This window comes from Erythranthe guttata, chromosome 6, assembly GCF_056151865.1.
Source record: "Erythranthe guttata isolate IM_541 chromosome 6, IM_541, whole genome shotgun sequence".
In the NCBI taxonomy this organism is placed as follows: domain Eukaryota; kingdom Viridiplantae; phylum Streptophyta; class Magnoliopsida; order Lamiales; family Phrymaceae; genus Erythranthe; species Erythranthe guttata.
This window is the reverse complement of record NC_142538.1, coordinates 5,273,810-5,291,135: the sequence shown is the minus strand read 5'-3', so window position 1 is coordinate 5,291,135 and position 17,326 is coordinate 5,273,810. Positions and strand designations below refer to the sequence as shown.

Below are 17,326 nucleotides of genomic sequence, written 5' to 3'. Positions count from 1 at the left end.
AAAAATCATTCAATGGCCCAAATTAAATTTTGAAAATAGAAAGGGAAAAGAATAACAATTTACAAATTAAATATAAATTCTAGAAATCACATAGAAATTATAAACATTCAAGTACATTCATCAAACATGAGTTACTATTTATATTATATGTAAAATAGCAAATGAAAAGGAAATATTTTAAAAAAATTAGTAAATGTTATGCCATAATTCCTAGGAGAAAAAAAAAAAGGTGAACTAATCTGCAATCTAAAGGGGGTAAAACTGTGAATATAGATGATCGCGAATGTTGTAATATTCCTCCGATAAGGGACCTTCGAGAATAATGTGCTGAATATTACCACCACCCTGCACCGAAAATACCAGAAAACGTTTCGATTTTCATGGCTACTGAACAGATAATAATATTAGAAATTAGCCTTTTGATTCAAATCAATCAGAAGAAACCAACCTTGTGGCTCGAATCTCCGACTTTTCGCAGGGTCACATACTCACCGCATCGTAAAGCCCCTCCAGCAAATTCCACCTGAGAAATGCCAAGCGTATGCATGAAAGCTGCCCCAAAAGATAATTTGGCGGTTAAAACGAGAGATAGCTACAAAATATACCTGGATTCCTTTGCTCGCGAGAAATTGCTTGAAATCTGCCATTTTTATATCGCCCACCAAGACTGTCTTATGTGGTGGTGGAGGAGTTGTTGAAAGAGGAAGCAAAGACAGTGTATCGCTTTCTGTCTTGCCTACTACAGCATCAACCCATGCTATTTCGTAATCTCCAATCTATAACAAGATACATTATATGTGAAAAATGGAGAAAATACATCTCAAGTATATTGACGAGGCGGGGCAAGAACGAAATCTGTCAACCGAGCCACTAGGCTCAAACGGCAGCTAAATCCAATGCCAGCATGTATCAGCATTCATCAAGTCAAATATTTATATGGCGAAGTCTCTATACAGGTGGCATTACTGTTTCCCACTCTGTACACGACTGATTAACTAGACCAAATGTAGAGATTTATCGGTCAAGAATGTAAATGCGGATGTGGCAAGTTCTCTAACTCAATTAAAAATATCTCCCTTCCTACACACGCACTATAAACATAATTACCTTCTTAAACAGGATATTGCTCATTAATTTCTCAGAAAGTTGAACCTATATCAGAAAATAAATACACGATTAGTCCCAGATTGCAAAGGTAGATGTAAAAGAAAATTAGTTTGATACGAATTTGTATATGTTTGTGTGAAACTCACTTTATAAGCGCACAAATCTGAAGTGACATCAATTGATTCTTCAATTTGAGGAGCATATACATCTGGGCAAACATTTTTCAAACAATATTCCTTCAAATGCTCAGTGGCTTCGGCTGACCCATGCACCAAGACCTTGAAGACATAAAAACAATATAGACAAATGTGTTCATGCACTGTAGTGACTAATATATTGGCAAATTAAATAACTACATATTCAAGAAAAAAACTAAAATAAACTCCAACATAAAAATGCATACTGGAAGTGTTGCTAATTTCCTTTTTAGTTCAAAATGTAAATAAAATATAACAAGAAAAAGAAACTTGAACTGTACGATTGCTGCATAGTGAGGTTGAAATCAGAACCATTTTTACTATGTGAAGAAAGTTTTAATGATGCGAAAAGCACAAAAGAAGTCCTCACAAGTTTTAATGGGGAAACGTGGCCTAGAATCTTCTTCATTGAGCTGCCATCAGAACGACCCTCAAAGTCCATATAGACCAATGAACACTTGACATATACCTGCATTTGGAGAGAAGTATCCAATAACACAACATTAACATTATTCAGCGTTAGAGGCAGAAGCTTGAAAGTTTGGGAAAAAAAAGATCACTGGCACTGAAACCAGACAGGGAAACTGTGCCTGAACTAAGATTTATAAGCCATATAAGATAGTTCACTGAATGGTTCTTCTAAAAGGTATCAACCACAAACGCAGTGACTTCAGACCTCACGCTGTATAAGCACAAAACTGATATAATATATCCTGAACTAAAAACTTATCAACAAGATCCGGACTTAAGTCAATTTGCATTTATAGTAATATATATATATATATATATATATATATATATATATATATATATATATATATATATATGTAGAATGAGATTTGCAAATGCATTTTTGAATGTTGATGGTGATACCAAAATGCCAGGAAGTGTTTGTCTGGGGTAAAGATAAAGCAAGAAAGAACAAAGTACAATTGTACATGACAACAACAGAAATAGCTGCATATTACTGAATGATAATATCAAGCATTGTGCTAAAACATGATTTGACAAAATTCTCACACCAAAAGGAGAATAAAGGAAACAAGCAACAACTAATATCCAGAAGACAGCTACCCAAAGTCATGCAGGTCTTTATTTATCAACAATCTTTTATCATGTGAATTGAAACAAGCAATCTAATGTTTACCACACATTACTTTTCTTCTTTATATCTTAGGCAGGGGATGGAGAAGAAAATTATAATGTAACAAGATTAGGTGGAAAAAGAAGAAACAAAATTACTTTCACATATATGACTTTAGTTTCAACCAGAGCTAGCTATCGATCAGATGCAATAAATAGAAGGCAGGTAAGACGTACTGTTAGCTCAGAAGATACTACTTTTGATGGTGTTGTATCAAGCATCAGACTCGCAGCTGCTTCATCAAGCTTCCCGTTGAGGTCACCATCAACCTAGACAAATAATGCTGTGAGATTCATAGCTACCAAGGATACCCAGCCGGATATTTCTCTCATTAAAATTTAACGAACAAAGTTTTAAGCAAACCACAAAGGCGTCAAATATTACAGGCCAAGTTCCAAGAATTACTCAAAGGTAAGGCTTCTTTTTTGCTCTGATTAGTGTGGCGTGGACATTTCTAATTGTAAAAGATAATTAAAGATGCGAGTGCAAGATGCACAAGACAAGGTATAGTAGTATACTACAGAAACTCACTTGCAAAAAGGACTGGTCCATGTCTTCATCCTTGATTGTATAATCGTCGGGATTGATGACCTCACCAAAATCATCCCATTCTGAGGTGTTTTCATAGAAGGGGAACATGGGACCCGCACTAGATGGTGGTGAAACAAATCCATCAATCAATACATCCCTGAAAGCTCCATGTTTCAAACCAGAAGCTGCAAGGATGTAAAGAAAATGATTTTCCCGCAAAATTTATAGAAAACAGAGGGGATTTCCAATGTCAGGCACAAACACAAGGAATGGGTATACTATCTTGTATGGTTTAGACGCAAAATGGGGAAACAAATTGTTCTGGCTACTGAAATGAAGTGAAGTTCAAATGTAATAATATAGAAATCTAAACCTTTCGATTTAACAGAACTGCAAGGAACAAAGTGTGACTAAGGGGGCCTGGGCTCTGCAAAGTTGTCCACTATTCTGCTCCAAATATTGGTTATGGCCATAAGAGTTAAGGTGCTAATGAACTTTTTTCTTTTGCTGTGAAGCAAATAGTAACTAATCAGCCTTAATATTTTTGTCAGTGCGTCTTTCAGGTTATTCAGCTTACTTGGGAAATGTGTTCCAAACTGATGTCCTTTACTCTAATATGGATTCGTTAAAATTAAGAGAGACTAAAAGAACATTTTTAACTATATGCATCTCAAAAAAGGAAAAGTATAAGATGATATAGCAAGTAGACTGAAGAGTTCAAGAATACCCTTTGAAGAAGGTTGTTTGATGTTTGCATCAATAATCATAGGACCACCAACTGCGAGCTCCTCCCCAAGAGACGCTTTTGCTTCCTCTTCTTTGATCAAAGAAGCTTTAAGGGATTCTTCCTTTCTTTTCTGAGTTTGCTCTTCTTCATAAGCAGCCAACTCCTCTCCAACCAATGGGATTCTCTTTGACATAGTAACTTTAACCGCCTTCGGAGGAGGATCCGATTGAAGCATACGAGCCAGTGTGGCAAACTAAAATGTGAAGATATCAGTATAGATGTAAAGGTGACATTAGCAGCAGGTAAAATGGAACCAGTTATTTTTCTCTGTACTTCTATCTGTTCTTAGGTGTTAGGCAAAAATTGAATAGCAGAATCTACCTTTTTTAAATCTGAATAATAGTAACTTTTTTAGAATAAACGGATACAAAAATAACAATAGTACAAAAACAAGTTTTTTGAGAGGTGTGGATAATAACTACAATCATATGGATGAATTCAATTACAAATGCAATTTATTTTGTAGTGCTGAAACTTGATAAAGGGACAGAGAATTGTTACAACAATATGTGGAAACACCATGTATTGGAGACATTAGTTTCACTGACAAAGATATAAAAACAATAAATTGGAGAGGGAACAATAACGAGCGCCAATAATAAGTCATAGAACAAAATATGGTCTTAAAGGAAAGTTCGTTGGAACTTGAATTAGCACAAATAGGATTAACAAAAAAAGATTTACAGAGATTAATCATGAGTTTAAAAAATGGAACTTGCACTGCCATACTAATGATTTTAAAGGATGACAGCATCTTTTAATTGCAGAACTTTAATAAGAAAATCCCCTTAAATTCATATAAAAGGTTGATTGGTTATAATCGAAACATACCTGGGCCCTCTCAGTAAAAAGTACAAGGTTCTTCGAGTCAGCAGCCCATTCAACAAAAATATCATGAGAAAATCCAACCTCTAAACTTGCCATAGATGCTAAGACAATCTGATCAAAATGCAATATAATGTAAATAAGAAAACCAACAGAGTTATCAAAATATGATTTCATGAAGTTATCAATAATCCTACTAACCTTTGGGCCATCAGGAACTTTTTCAAGCTCGCTCTTGCTGACCAAAAGAGTTATATTTCTGCAAAAAAATTGCACAACATCATTAATGAGATCCTATCACAAGAATTTTGATTTGAATGGTATCAGCTACAAATTATATATGACAGTACTGAGCAATCTCACATAGCAGAACAAGCGAACAGGACAAAGTGTTATTGAAAAAACCAATTTCATTTCACCTTTGCTCTCTATCTGAATAAAAATTATTTGTAAAGTGTCTAGCGGACACAGATCACATGCAAAAAGTAAACTAAATCAATGGCAACACATCGAGGTCCAAGTTAGTTTGTATATCGGGTGGTGGATATATTTCAACCGTAAAGGACGTTAAACTGCAATATTCATTCAGCAATTCAAAATCTGAGTATTTTTTCTACTTCTGTTCACTTTGTTCTACATATTCTTGAAGCCTGTAAAGAATAAACTAAAAACTGATACATAAAACACCTTACTTCAAAACAAAAGCATTCTCTCGTGTGTTCTCGAATGATTTTGCTATTGAGTCACTCATCCACTCAAGAAAACTTTTGACGTAATCAATCGTGCTTGAAGAAACATATGTCAGGAAGTAGATAGGATATGTTAAGTGGTGCTGCTCCCAAAACTGCAACATTATTTATAAAGTAAATATTGGTAATGGATAGACAATGACCTCAATGGAAAAAAACTATTTAAAAAGTTGACCTACCTGTTCCAGTATTAAAACTAGCTCCAACACTCGACCAGCAGTATCTACAGGTACTAATATCTTTCCATCTGTTCTCAGTGTCTTCAGTATGGTATCTAAAATGCATAGAAAGTACGGAAAAATTATTTTGTCTCTTTAAACAAAAATCTAAGGATTCACAGAATTTATAAGGTTCCGGCTGGATTAGGATTCCATGGGAACAAAAAAGGAACATTTTGTGAAACTGCCCTATTTCTGAAAATTAAGAACAAAATCTTAAAATGATAGAGTATACTTGAAAAAAGAACAATGAAAAGAAAAATAACTAATTTCTGAATCTCCCTTAGTTATATAACCAAATGAACTTAACTGAATACACTTCTGATTGATATGAACCAAATCCAAGATTTTTTTCCGGACCAAATGAGGGAAATGGGGTTCTCTTAGGTGTTTCCGTCCGGAATATTGGAATATGGGATACATGCAGCTGAAATATACTGATGAAACGTGCTATATATATATATATATATATATATATATATATATATATATATATATATATATATATATATATATATATATATATATATATATATATATATATTTAGGGATATATGGACGACTTTGCACAAGAAAAAGTTGTATATGGTCATTTTACAAATAAAGCAATAACAAACTCATGTGCGGTAATGATTACCTAAAAATTGTTGGTCTCTTTGACGTCTTGGAGGCTGATTACTCAATAAAGCATTGTATGCATCAGTTATTAAAACTGCAGGGCGCACAAAAGACTCCAAAACTGTTCCATTCAAATGCCTGATTGAAACAAGAACAGTTAGTTTCTTCCCTGTCCCTAAATAAATGCACTCTGGGGCTAAAACAACTCATGTGCAGTCTTAAGAAGAAACCTTTCTTTTCGATGATTGAAGTCAACAGCATATATAACATCCTCCCCGTCTTTTGTCACCTTCCAAATCGTGCCCCCTAAAAGGTGACCAGCTGCATGGGGAGCAATAACAATTCCTTCTCCTTTTCCTGGTGTTGGTTGTTAGGATATGAAAAGCATAAAATACACAAGGATAGGACAGGAAAAATGTATCTATTAGTCATGCATAAAATGCTGCTCTCTCATATCTATAGATGCACCTGCAATTGACTATTATTATCTTTAATACTTAGAATTACATCCCGACAGATGGAATCCAATATAATACAACTAAGTTCAGTGGAAATCAGAAACCGGAAATATACGGACCAATTAATATTTAAGAGCTCAATATAAATGTTACTACGACCCACAACATAAAATATCCATGGTTTTTACCCATTAGTTGTCTCTTCGCAATGTACATGTGTAATGAAGTTATAAAATGACAGGAAAGCTTCTTATTTTCATATTTCGCCCCAGAAGAGGTTAATATATAGGGAGCAATGGAGGGAGGGAGAAGCACAGATAATATTCAGACTCAGGCCTTGTCCAATTGACTAAATAGTAGGAGCTAATAAGATATTTGGTTGGCATGATCTGAAGTAACTGAAGCCCACAAAAACAAATAAATCCTACAGTTAAATGCTACTGTCCAATAAAATTAGTAGGGGCCCTCCCGCTGCTATTATTTTTTTGTCGGGACTGACTACAAAACAAAAGACAATATTATCCCTGAATGTCTATCTAAATTATCGTTAAGCATGGATTTTATGAGGGAATCACCTACAGTACCAGATTCTAACAAATTTAATACATACTCTACTATGAGAAACCAAATACTTTTAACTAACTAATAACTAGTTAGTAAAATCCAATCATCCAATCCAGATTTATACCACCCCTATAACAGAACAAGGACTTGGAAAACAAGAATAAACAGTGAAATATCAAAGATGACCTACGGAAAAAAGCCAAATGCAAAGATTTCAAACTATCTGAACTCCTAAAGATGATGCAAATATAAGGCAAAGAAAAACTTACCAGACATATAATAGTTCTGAGATTGGTTCAATCTGGTTATGTTTTGGAATGCAGAATCAATGTCATCCAGCGTAAACAAATCGAACTCGGATACTTGCTGCACATAAGGAGATACTATTAAATAACTAGGGAGATACTCCTAAGTAAGAGCGTAAACTGATGACAACATCATCTTCTTGTAAACTTTTCAATATAATAGGTTAAAAGAGAAATTTTATTCATGCTCACATAAACAAGTTCATATAGTGAGAATGGAACAGCTTCAACTTAAAGTTCACGTGTTAGAACCAAGCTATCATTTGTTTCAAAAATGATAAATCGTGAGTAACGAAGAACGAACTTTTGGTAAAGTAATTACATTTAAGGACAAACACATCCATAACCATAACCCATCAGTTTATTCATGCATCGCTGGCTTGGATTTTATCCGCATTTCTTCACTCAGTCATCAATTTAGTAAGCAATATTGCTTTCCTTTCTTATTCTGTTAAAGTAATTGAACTTATATGTCCTATTTCCAGTGTTATTGCTACTAGCTACAACAGAAGCCGGAATGCAAGTTTCTAAGGCAGTCTCCTGCTGAAGTATTTGAATTTTTTATATGATAAAACCTTCAAAATGATTTTTCTGGTACCATTCTGCAATCTGTTATATTCTATAAGACTAAGGGAAAAAAAGGGTATTACATACAATGAGTCAATTGTAACAATAACTGCACGATAATATCATCTATTTTGGACAAAAGTTGTAATAGTTTGACTGACCAAGGAAATGAAAGTTTTTTCCCCAGGTTGTATTAATCCAACTACAATAATCTACTATAATATTACAAATTTACAAGATTTGACAGGCCGTTCTCACTATATGAACTTGTTTATGTGAACATGAAATAAAATTTCTCTTTTAACCTATTATATTGAAAAGTTTACAAGAAGATGATGTTGTCATCAGTTTACTATGAGCGCTGTCTCTTGTTCAGAAATCTGGGTAGAATTATGTCATGTGATCCATGGTAAATAAACAATTCTTCAAAATAACATATATAGTATAAAAGCATTTTTTAACGAAATTTAGATATTTCATATTTTAATAAAAAGGCTGCAGTTGCTTTTAATCGCCACAACAGTTGACAGATGAACACTGTTTTAAGATGCCCTTGCTTTGCAGTTTAATCTGCTTTAGAAAAGCTAAATCACTTTCATAGCTCCAATTTTCCCGAAAGATAAGCATTAGGTCAAAGTAACCAGAACCAAGATCAAAGACACTTGATACAATCAAACACCCAAAATAGAACTTCACCTTTCGAGACAGATAGTGATCATACATGGTCAGGAGGCCCAATCTGTAAACAGGTTCAGTTGCAAAAACTGGAGCACTAAGTCCAAGTTGCTTCATGGCATACGGTAAAGAACCAAGGTGAAGTGTGTCTGGGTGTGATAGCAAGACAGCATCCACAGTTGAAGCTACCCTGGTCAACACAGCTATCTCAGCAAATAAAATCAAAATGGCAGCATCCAGTAAATATGAGCTCTTCTTCTATTATTGAAATTTTATAAAACTCAAACCAACATTATGCAGCCAATAGAGTAATTTAACAACGATAGCTGTCTAGTGTAACAAATAACATAATGATGCAAAGCAAGCTCCCTAAACTTGGTCAATAGTGTGCTTTTAGGTGTAGCATCTGTAGTCTTTTCCTTTAATTTTGAAATACTTCTTTAACAGCAAGTTCATTAGCTTGTCTATATCTGCGGCTCCCACGCATGAGAAGTTGAAGAAATTTGTCAACGTAATTTTAAAATTCAGCTCTAATGCAGTTCAAATGATTTTTCCAAACTTCTTTTAGTCTTTTAGACACTGTATTAGCTACAATTCTGCTTCAACATCCAGCAAACGACAATCTTAATCGACCAATGATATTTTATTGCCCAAACATAGATTTCATGCATACTGGTAAGTTTTGGTTACCGCTCACTTAACATGTCAAATATTTTCCACCCAGTTAACATGTCTTAAAAACTTTTGCTAAATTAGGCACATGAATTTTAGCCCCTTACACTTGAACCTGAAACAAAAAATCGTTTGAACATAGATTGATGAATGCATACACAAAGATCCCAAATCAACATCCCGAACATAATATTAAGAATCACCATTCAATCCTTTGTACTCAAAATTCCTCAATCCAACTCCCCACTCTGATTCTTACTGGTAATTACTTTCATTCAAGAATTAATAGATACCTAATACACTCCAAATAACATCAAAATGTTATTTCAACACAAGAGTCTCACTAACCACGTACTCGTAATCATGACATGCCGGAAATTGCAATAACTCAATATCCCAATTTCCTACTCAAGGCAGAACCAGAAGTCAAGATTCAGGGGGGACCAAGTAGCTGCAATCAGACTCTTAATTGGAGATGGATATTTTGTTTCAGAGTGATGGTTCTACTTGTAGAATTGATGGAGCTGCTCGTACTTCGGGCAGTATGGCATTAGTATCAAATATTGGAGGAAAATGATTTTCGTTGTGAACGGAAAACTAATAAGGTTTTTAGTGTCTTTCAACCTGATTGTGAATTTTATCCAAAACCCTCTACAGAAAGAGGTAAGTAGAGAACTAGACATGAACCACAACTCGGAACCTTGTCCGATAAAAATTACCAGGAGAATAGAAATCATGTTTACAGCTCTTCTTTCTTTCTTTCTTTCTTTTTTCTACGCTAGAAAGTGGTTCGGAAAGAAACAAAGGAAGTGAGAAGTAGAGAATTAGATATAGAACACAGTCCAGAAAATATTTCTTTATTGTGTCTGAAAATTGATTCAACCCTCGTTCTTGTACTGATAGCTGTTTTTTTGCTCTTAGAAAATAAATTATTTACTAGACTGGTAGCATTATTTTCACAAATTTGAACAAAATCATGAACTGCCACGGGTCTAAACACAATTCACTGAGCAAGCTGAACTTCAGTATGTACATACATCATTTATTTCTACTTAAACATTGGCGAAAACATGCAGTAAATTCAACCTAAAGCAAAAAAAATAGAGAGAGGAAGAGAGGGGTAAAAAAATCAAAAAAAAAACAAACCTGGAGAGAGGTTCGAGAAGTGAGGTGTCGAAATGGTCGTTCCAACCGCAGTCTATGAGGAAATTGAAGCCGTCGATTGAGACTAAATAGGAAAGGGGATTCTCGTTGTACACTCCACACAATGGCGTCACCTGCACAGACGTCCCCATTCTTAAATTGAGTTTCTCTTCGTCTTCCTCGACGGAGCTCCGGTGGTGGAAGAATTTGTGAGCGGGTAAATGCCAGGGTTTTAGAATCCGGGTATTTGCTCCAACGCCCCCTCGGGTTTAATGGATCCGAGTTGAAATGTAATTTTGCATTGGGATTTGGGCGGGTCTTCAATCTATTTCTTTTTCTTTTTCTTTTTCATTCGATTAGTTCATCAATTAGCATCAGCATTAATTAATACTAGTAATTGTACCCGTGCGATGCACGGGACAACAAATTGCATTGTTTTGATGTTGTAAGAATATAAACAAACGTTTGATGTATCGTATGATCAAAATTCTATTAATATACTGGAACATCATTAAGTATACTACACACAAAAAAAAAGGAAATAACTTTACTATTGAATAATTTTCCAAATGAATTGAATCAGCTAATACCAGTAGATTGAAAATTTGAACCAGGAAAAAAATCATCAACTATGTCTTTCATGTTGAGCTTAAAAGTAATTAGATTTAATAACTTAGGTAACATAATCAAAACTAAACTATCGACAACATAAAAGGCCATCTATACATCTTGCATCGGAACTAAGCCCTTCTCCACTGCCTCATTTTCAGGCTGTTTTGCCACTGGAATTAACAATTGGAAAATTAAGAAACAAAAATAAATATAAACAATAAATTAAATATCGCATACAAACAATAAGTCTTGAAGGTCGACTTCCAATAGCTTGTGGCTCCGCCCATTTTTGGTTAATTCTCTCAAATCATCCATTTCAATAACATGTCCAATAACATATAAAATGAAATAATTGTTATACATAAATTTTGAAAACTTTGGTATAAATTAATGAAACACATAATTTAACAAAATGAAATCACCGATAAGCAATGATGGAAAAAGATGTAAACTAATTGCCACACAGTCAATAGGATGAAGAAGATAAAAAACAAAATCTAAAGTCGGGTTACCAAAAGAATAAGCCTTAGGTAGGGAAGAAATAAAATTCAAATGTTGCAGACATTATGTAAAACGATGTCACAAAATTCGCTAGGGATGAAAATCAGATTTACTTACCCTTTTCTGTAAAAATCGAAAATCAGATTATTATAAATAATATCTAGGAGAATTTGATGAAAATCGATAATAATATTTAAAATAATATTTAGGAGATAAAAATTTGATAAAAAAATCAAAAAATAATATTTAAAAGATAAAAATCTGATAAAAATCGAAAATAAAATTTAAAATAATAGTTAGAAGATAAAAATTTGATAAAAATCGAAAATAATATTTCAAATAATGTTAATGAGATAAAAGTTGATAAAATACGAAAATAATAATTAGAATAATATTTAGGAGATAAAATATGATTAAAATCAAAATTATTATTTAAAATAAAATTTAGGAGATTAAATTTGATAAAAATCGAAAATAATGTTTAGGAGACAATAATCTGATAAAAAACAAAATTAATATTTAGGAGATAAAAAAACTAATAAAAACATGATAAAACTCGAAAAAAATATTTAAAATATTATTTAGGAGATATAACTTTGATAAAATTCGAAAATAATATTTAGGAGATAAAAATCTGCTAAAAGTTGAAAATTATATTTAAAATTATAGTTAGGAGATATAAAATTGATAAAATTAAAAAAATATTATTTATAATAATATTTATGAGATAAAAATTTGATAAAAATAAAAAATAATATTTAGGAGACAAAAATCTGATAAAAATAAAAAATAATATTTAGGAGACAAAAATCTGATAAAAATAAAAAATAATATTTAGGGGATACAAATATGATAAAATTCGAAAATAATATTTAAAATAATATTAAGGAGATAAAAATTTGATAAAAATTGAAAAAAATTACAAATATGACATTAGGGTTTCTTAGGGTTGCCCTAGCGTTTCTTTCTTTTATATATAAGATTTAAATTAGGATTAGTATTAACATTAATATAAATAAATTAAACACATAAATGAATTTATGTGACATGCGATTGTATGTCATATTTTATGATAACCCATAAAGTAAATATGATTTTGAAATGAAAGCTTTAGATAAAGATAACATACTCTCATAGTGGGATACTTTGAAAGAGATATGAATCTCGTCAGACCAAAGTTCTTACTGAATCAGTGGTTAGTAATAATATTACCATTAGAATTTCATTAGCATATTAAAACTAGAATTAGTATTAGCATTAGTCAATTTATATCATGTAAATCAATCTATATTTATCATTGTACTAAATGTAACAAAAACAAAATAAGAATAAGCATAGACATGGTGTATTAAATTTTAATTTGACACTTGCGGGGTTGTAAGGGAATCCCTATTTCGAGTTTTTGTGCACATCGAATCTTTAGTCGATTGCTTCTTGGGGTGAGACGGTTCGGTTCGGTTTTAGGCACAAACCGAAACCGGAACCGAAGTGTTCGGTTCCTAAAGAACAAAAAACCAAACCGATCGGTTTCTTGCGGTTCGGTTCCGATTGGTTTCGGTTCCTTCTCGGTTCATAAAATCCTCGGTTTGGTTTCAATAATGGTTCGGTTTTCGGTTCGGTTTTGGGCTCATTTGGACCCGAAAATCAGCCCAAAAACGTCAATAAATCAACTCAAAATTCAGAAATAAAAAAATCAATAAAAAACAAGCCCAAATGTAGGCCCAAAAACAATGAAATTCATTCAAGTAAAAAAATATATATATATTTAATGAAACGACGTCGTATTGATGTCGGTTCGGTTCCTCGGTTCGGTTTCCTACTTGGAAAACCGAATACGAACCGCAATTTTCGGTTCACATAAAATTGAAAACCGAGTATGCGGTTTATGCTTCGGTTCGTTGCAATTCGGTTCGGTTTTGTCGGTTTTCGGTTCGATTTCTCGGTTCCTCAGTTTTTTTTTCTCACCCCTAATTGCTTCTTCATTTTTTACTATTATATTAGCAAGAGGCAACACACAAAATAAGATCAACTATTACTTTTATTTCTCTTAAAATAAGTTTTTTTTAAGCTATTTTATAAAACCACCGTTGACCATACGCCAACTTTTAGAAATAAAAGCTTAATATCCACTTTAACTCACAATCACTAACTTCAACTTTTAAATAAGCATTTAGAAACACCACCTTAGTAAGGATTCCATCATTTGAATCACTGAGAAATCTGCACCAAACACTCCACACACAATAGACATAACAGACAGTATAGTCATGAAATTGCTACCATGCAATAATACAGACACACAGTCAAACAAAATATAGCTAGCCTTTTTTATATAATAAAAAATATAGATTTAGGTACAAGAAAAATAAACATTCTTGCATAATCCAGTACTGCCAACATAATAAATGGCCTAAATTTTTGATAATTAAGTTTTGTTCAGATATTACGCCCAGTAAATTCTTATACTCCGGTCAGATGGGCTTTCTCGTTTTGAATCACCGTATTTCCTTCCCACAACTCAGCCAGATCGTTCTTCATCCAAGACAGCACTACTATCGGCCCCAGTGTACACGGTACCTACACTCCATCAAAACACGATCTACACAATTAAAAAAAAAAAAAATATATATATATATATATATATATATATATATATATATATATGTGATAAATATTGGTGTAAGTGTATACCAGATAAAGAAGTGCTGGCTGAGGTGAACGCGTCAAAATGCCAGCTGCCAAGGCAATGAAGAGACCGATAGCGTATCCGGAAAGGGCGTGCCAAAAGTATTTGAACCCTTTTGAAGATTGTAGAACATCCGATGGAGTTGTGGAATCACGGACTTTTCGATTGTCGAAACAGAGAACCAATGCTAAAAGCATCGAAGGAATAGCCTATAAGATCGAAATGCATAACCAAAGAAGCGTTACTTGAATTATTACAGTGAGAAAAAAAATCTGACGGAAGAGAAAGCATAAACTTTTACCGTAGAGAAATAAGTCAGTGCAACCAACAATTATACGAAAGGAAAACAATGTCGAGTCCACAAGAAGTTTATCGCAGCACTTAATATGAATTTTATAAATAATACTAAAATTTCGAACATTGGATTTGGCTCTAATTATATCTTTAAAATTAAAAAAAAAAAAAAAATCATCTATTGAGATCAAACTCAAAATCCTACATGTAGAAACAAACATTTAAGCAGAGATCAAATCCAATGTTACGACTACGTGCATTATACATGCAGTGCAATTGTAGAATTGAATTACTGCCAATGAAAAATGCGTCGAAACAAACTTAATCTGCAAATATTAGCAGATATGTAGCTATATGAAGCGGTTAATTCAAAGTTCAAACAGTTATAACCAATATATCGTACCATATCTCCAAGGCCAAGCATCATGTAATCAGAAACACTATTTCCAGGCACTGCACCGCCCAACATATTCCTCGGAAAAACAATCTTGACAGGCAACTCAAGTTTCTTCGTTATCATCTCCAATCCAGGTAGGCTCAAACTATTAGCCACCGTATGCACAGGATTAGACGCTTGCTGCGTAGCAACCGAAACCATAACGTTCGCCCCGAAAAACCTCTCCGAGAAAAAGACCCAAAACACGTCATACACAAACAGGCACGCAAGGAGCATCGCGCAAATCTTGATATTCGGAAGCCTCACATGGCTGACAAAGGCAATGCAAAGAGAGATACCCAACAAGTTGTTCAATATCCAATGCCCGGATACAAGCCACGATAGGACTAAAGAAACGCATAAAAATAACAGAAGACTTTGGATCCGTGTAAATGGCTTCGAACAGCACCGAGATATGTACGGGTCGGTCAAACCGAACTGCGATTTGATTTGAGCGATGTATGGAGAGAAGCAAAAGTATAAGGCTGATGCTGAGGCAACTGCGGTGAAAGCAGTTAGGATTTGAGAGACGGAGGAAAATAAATAGAACATGAAGAGTAAGCTGAATGAACTCATTATCGGAATCATTAGGGCTTGAGATCTATCTAAGGTAATGGAAGCTTCTGATAGGTCGTGGTTCCTCTCCATTTCCTTTCCGTAATTTAAAGCTCTCGTAGCAGATGCGTACGACACTGCTACAGCTGTGAAAATGAGGGTGACGGAAGATGGTTCGAGCAGATAAACAAGCTTCCATAAGGGCTCCATGTTTGAAAAAATAAAGTCGGTTTCTTTAGCTAAAGGTAGTCTTGGATCAACTGAAAAACAACTAGTTGTCGAAAATTAGGATCGGGTGGAATATACAATTTTTTTTTCCGCTCGGGAGATCATACAAACAAACAGCAAAAAGTTTCTTGAAATCACGAGTATAAGCGTAATTCCATTCTATCTGCTCAACAACGAGAAACACCCGTAAACCTGAAAAGGGCACAATTGCATCATAAAATTTCAAAATTTACCGGATATGAAAGGCAATTGTAGGATTCGATGGATATTGACCTAAACAAGTATCGAAATTCAAACAAGAACTGAATTAAAAAAAAAAACCTAATTCGAACTACGAAAGGTTACACATTCATTCCCCTATTCTTTTCTCAAATAACCATTTTGATTCTAACACCTTTCCTTATTGTATAATCCATGTTTCAAAAATTCCGGAGCAAATTCACCGGAAAAAAACTCAACCATTAGAAAGCAAACAAACCCCCGTTGAACCCCAAATCAGGGAAGAAGAATACCAAAATAGAAAACGAAATAATTTGAAATAGAAAAAAAAAACGACATTAACAATAACCTAATTCGAATTACCACGCAATCAATTGTGTCATTTTCATGAAAAAGGGGCGAAATTGTTCAGCGAAATTACAACAAGTTGACTAAATACTCAAAGGTGATTAAGAAAAAACAGGCATCAATCGAAGAAAATGAACAATCAACAGATTCGGATGAAAAATTAGTACTTAATCAAATAAACAAGGGTTAATCGAGAAATGGGGATTACCTTTTTACACGAAATATTGGATGGCGAAAGAGGGGATTTTTACCGATGGAGTCGTCAGTTTCACATCAGCAGACTGAAGCAAGACCTGCGAGACTGAAACGAAGGGGAACGGATATTTTCACTTTGACCCCAATATTTTGAATTATATAATAATTTAGTCCGTAAAGTTGTGGATATTGAGATTGGGCCCCGAGAATAGTAGGAGGGTTGGTAAATTGTTGATTGGGCCTAGTATATATTTAATATTATTGTTGCCCCACTGAAGTTGGCCTTTTACATTTTAAAGTTCATTTACGTTATTTTCGAGTTTAATAATTATAAAATTTTGATTTTTTTTTTAATTCAATTTGAATATTCTTTAAATTTGTTTACATTTTCTCTCACCCTCGAACTGCGGAATTTTGGCACTTTGTACCCGTAAAAAAAATAAACATCACTTTGCACCCTTAAAATCTAATAACCCATTCACAAATGCATCATGAATCGAATATTTAAAACTTAATGCGGGTAATTTCAATTTTTTTTATTTTTTTATTTCTAAGTGCAAAATGACAACTTAAATTATTATTTTATTTATGTCCAACATAATTTTGAGCGTATAAAATGCGAAAAAAATAAAAATCACAACGAAATACGGAAAAACTCTATTTTCTTACCAAAAAAAAGTATTTTTCTAACT

At 33.5% G+C, this 17,326-nt stretch overlaps 2 protein-coding genes across 2 annotated transcripts; both read right to left on the bottom strand.

Moving 5' to 3' along the window:
* Positions 1–66: 66 nt before the first annotated feature.
* On the bottom strand, positions 67–10,921 carry CPSF100 (cleavage and polyadenylation specificity factor 100). Its single transcript, XM_013002970.2, has 18 exons — positions 10,564–10,921; positions 8,767–8,935; positions 7,468–7,564; positions 6,407–6,533; positions 6,196–6,314; positions 5,520–5,614; positions 5,284–5,435; positions 4,793–4,850; positions 4,598–4,705; positions 3,707–3,959; positions 2,980–3,164; positions 2,625–2,717; positions 1,675–1,773; positions 1,254–1,385; positions 1,108–1,152; positions 606–776; positions 449–523; positions 67–345 (listed from the first exon to the last, which is right to left on the bottom strand). The coding sequence occupies exons 1-18, from the start codon at positions 10,710–10,712 to the stop codon at positions 247–249; spliced, it is 2,226 nt and encodes a 741-aa protein (XP_012858424.2). The 5' UTR covers positions 10,713–10,921; the 3' UTR covers positions 67–246.
* Positions 10,922–13,976: 3,055 nt separating this feature from the next.
* On the bottom strand, positions 13,977–16,882 carry SPPL1 (SIGNAL PEPTIDE PEPTIDASE-LIKE 1). The gene is made up of 4 exons (XM_013003300.2): positions 16,648–16,882; positions 15,057–16,064; positions 14,365–14,568; positions 13,977–14,250 (listed from the first exon to the last, which is right to left on the bottom strand). Exons 2-4 carry the CDS (start codon positions 15,852–15,854, stop codon positions 14,134–14,136), a joined length of 1,119 nt encoding a protein of 372 aa, XP_012858754.1. The 5' UTR covers positions 15,855–16,064; positions 16,648–16,882; the 3' UTR covers positions 13,977–14,133.
* Between the last annotated feature and the right edge of the window lie 444 nt (positions 16,883–17,326).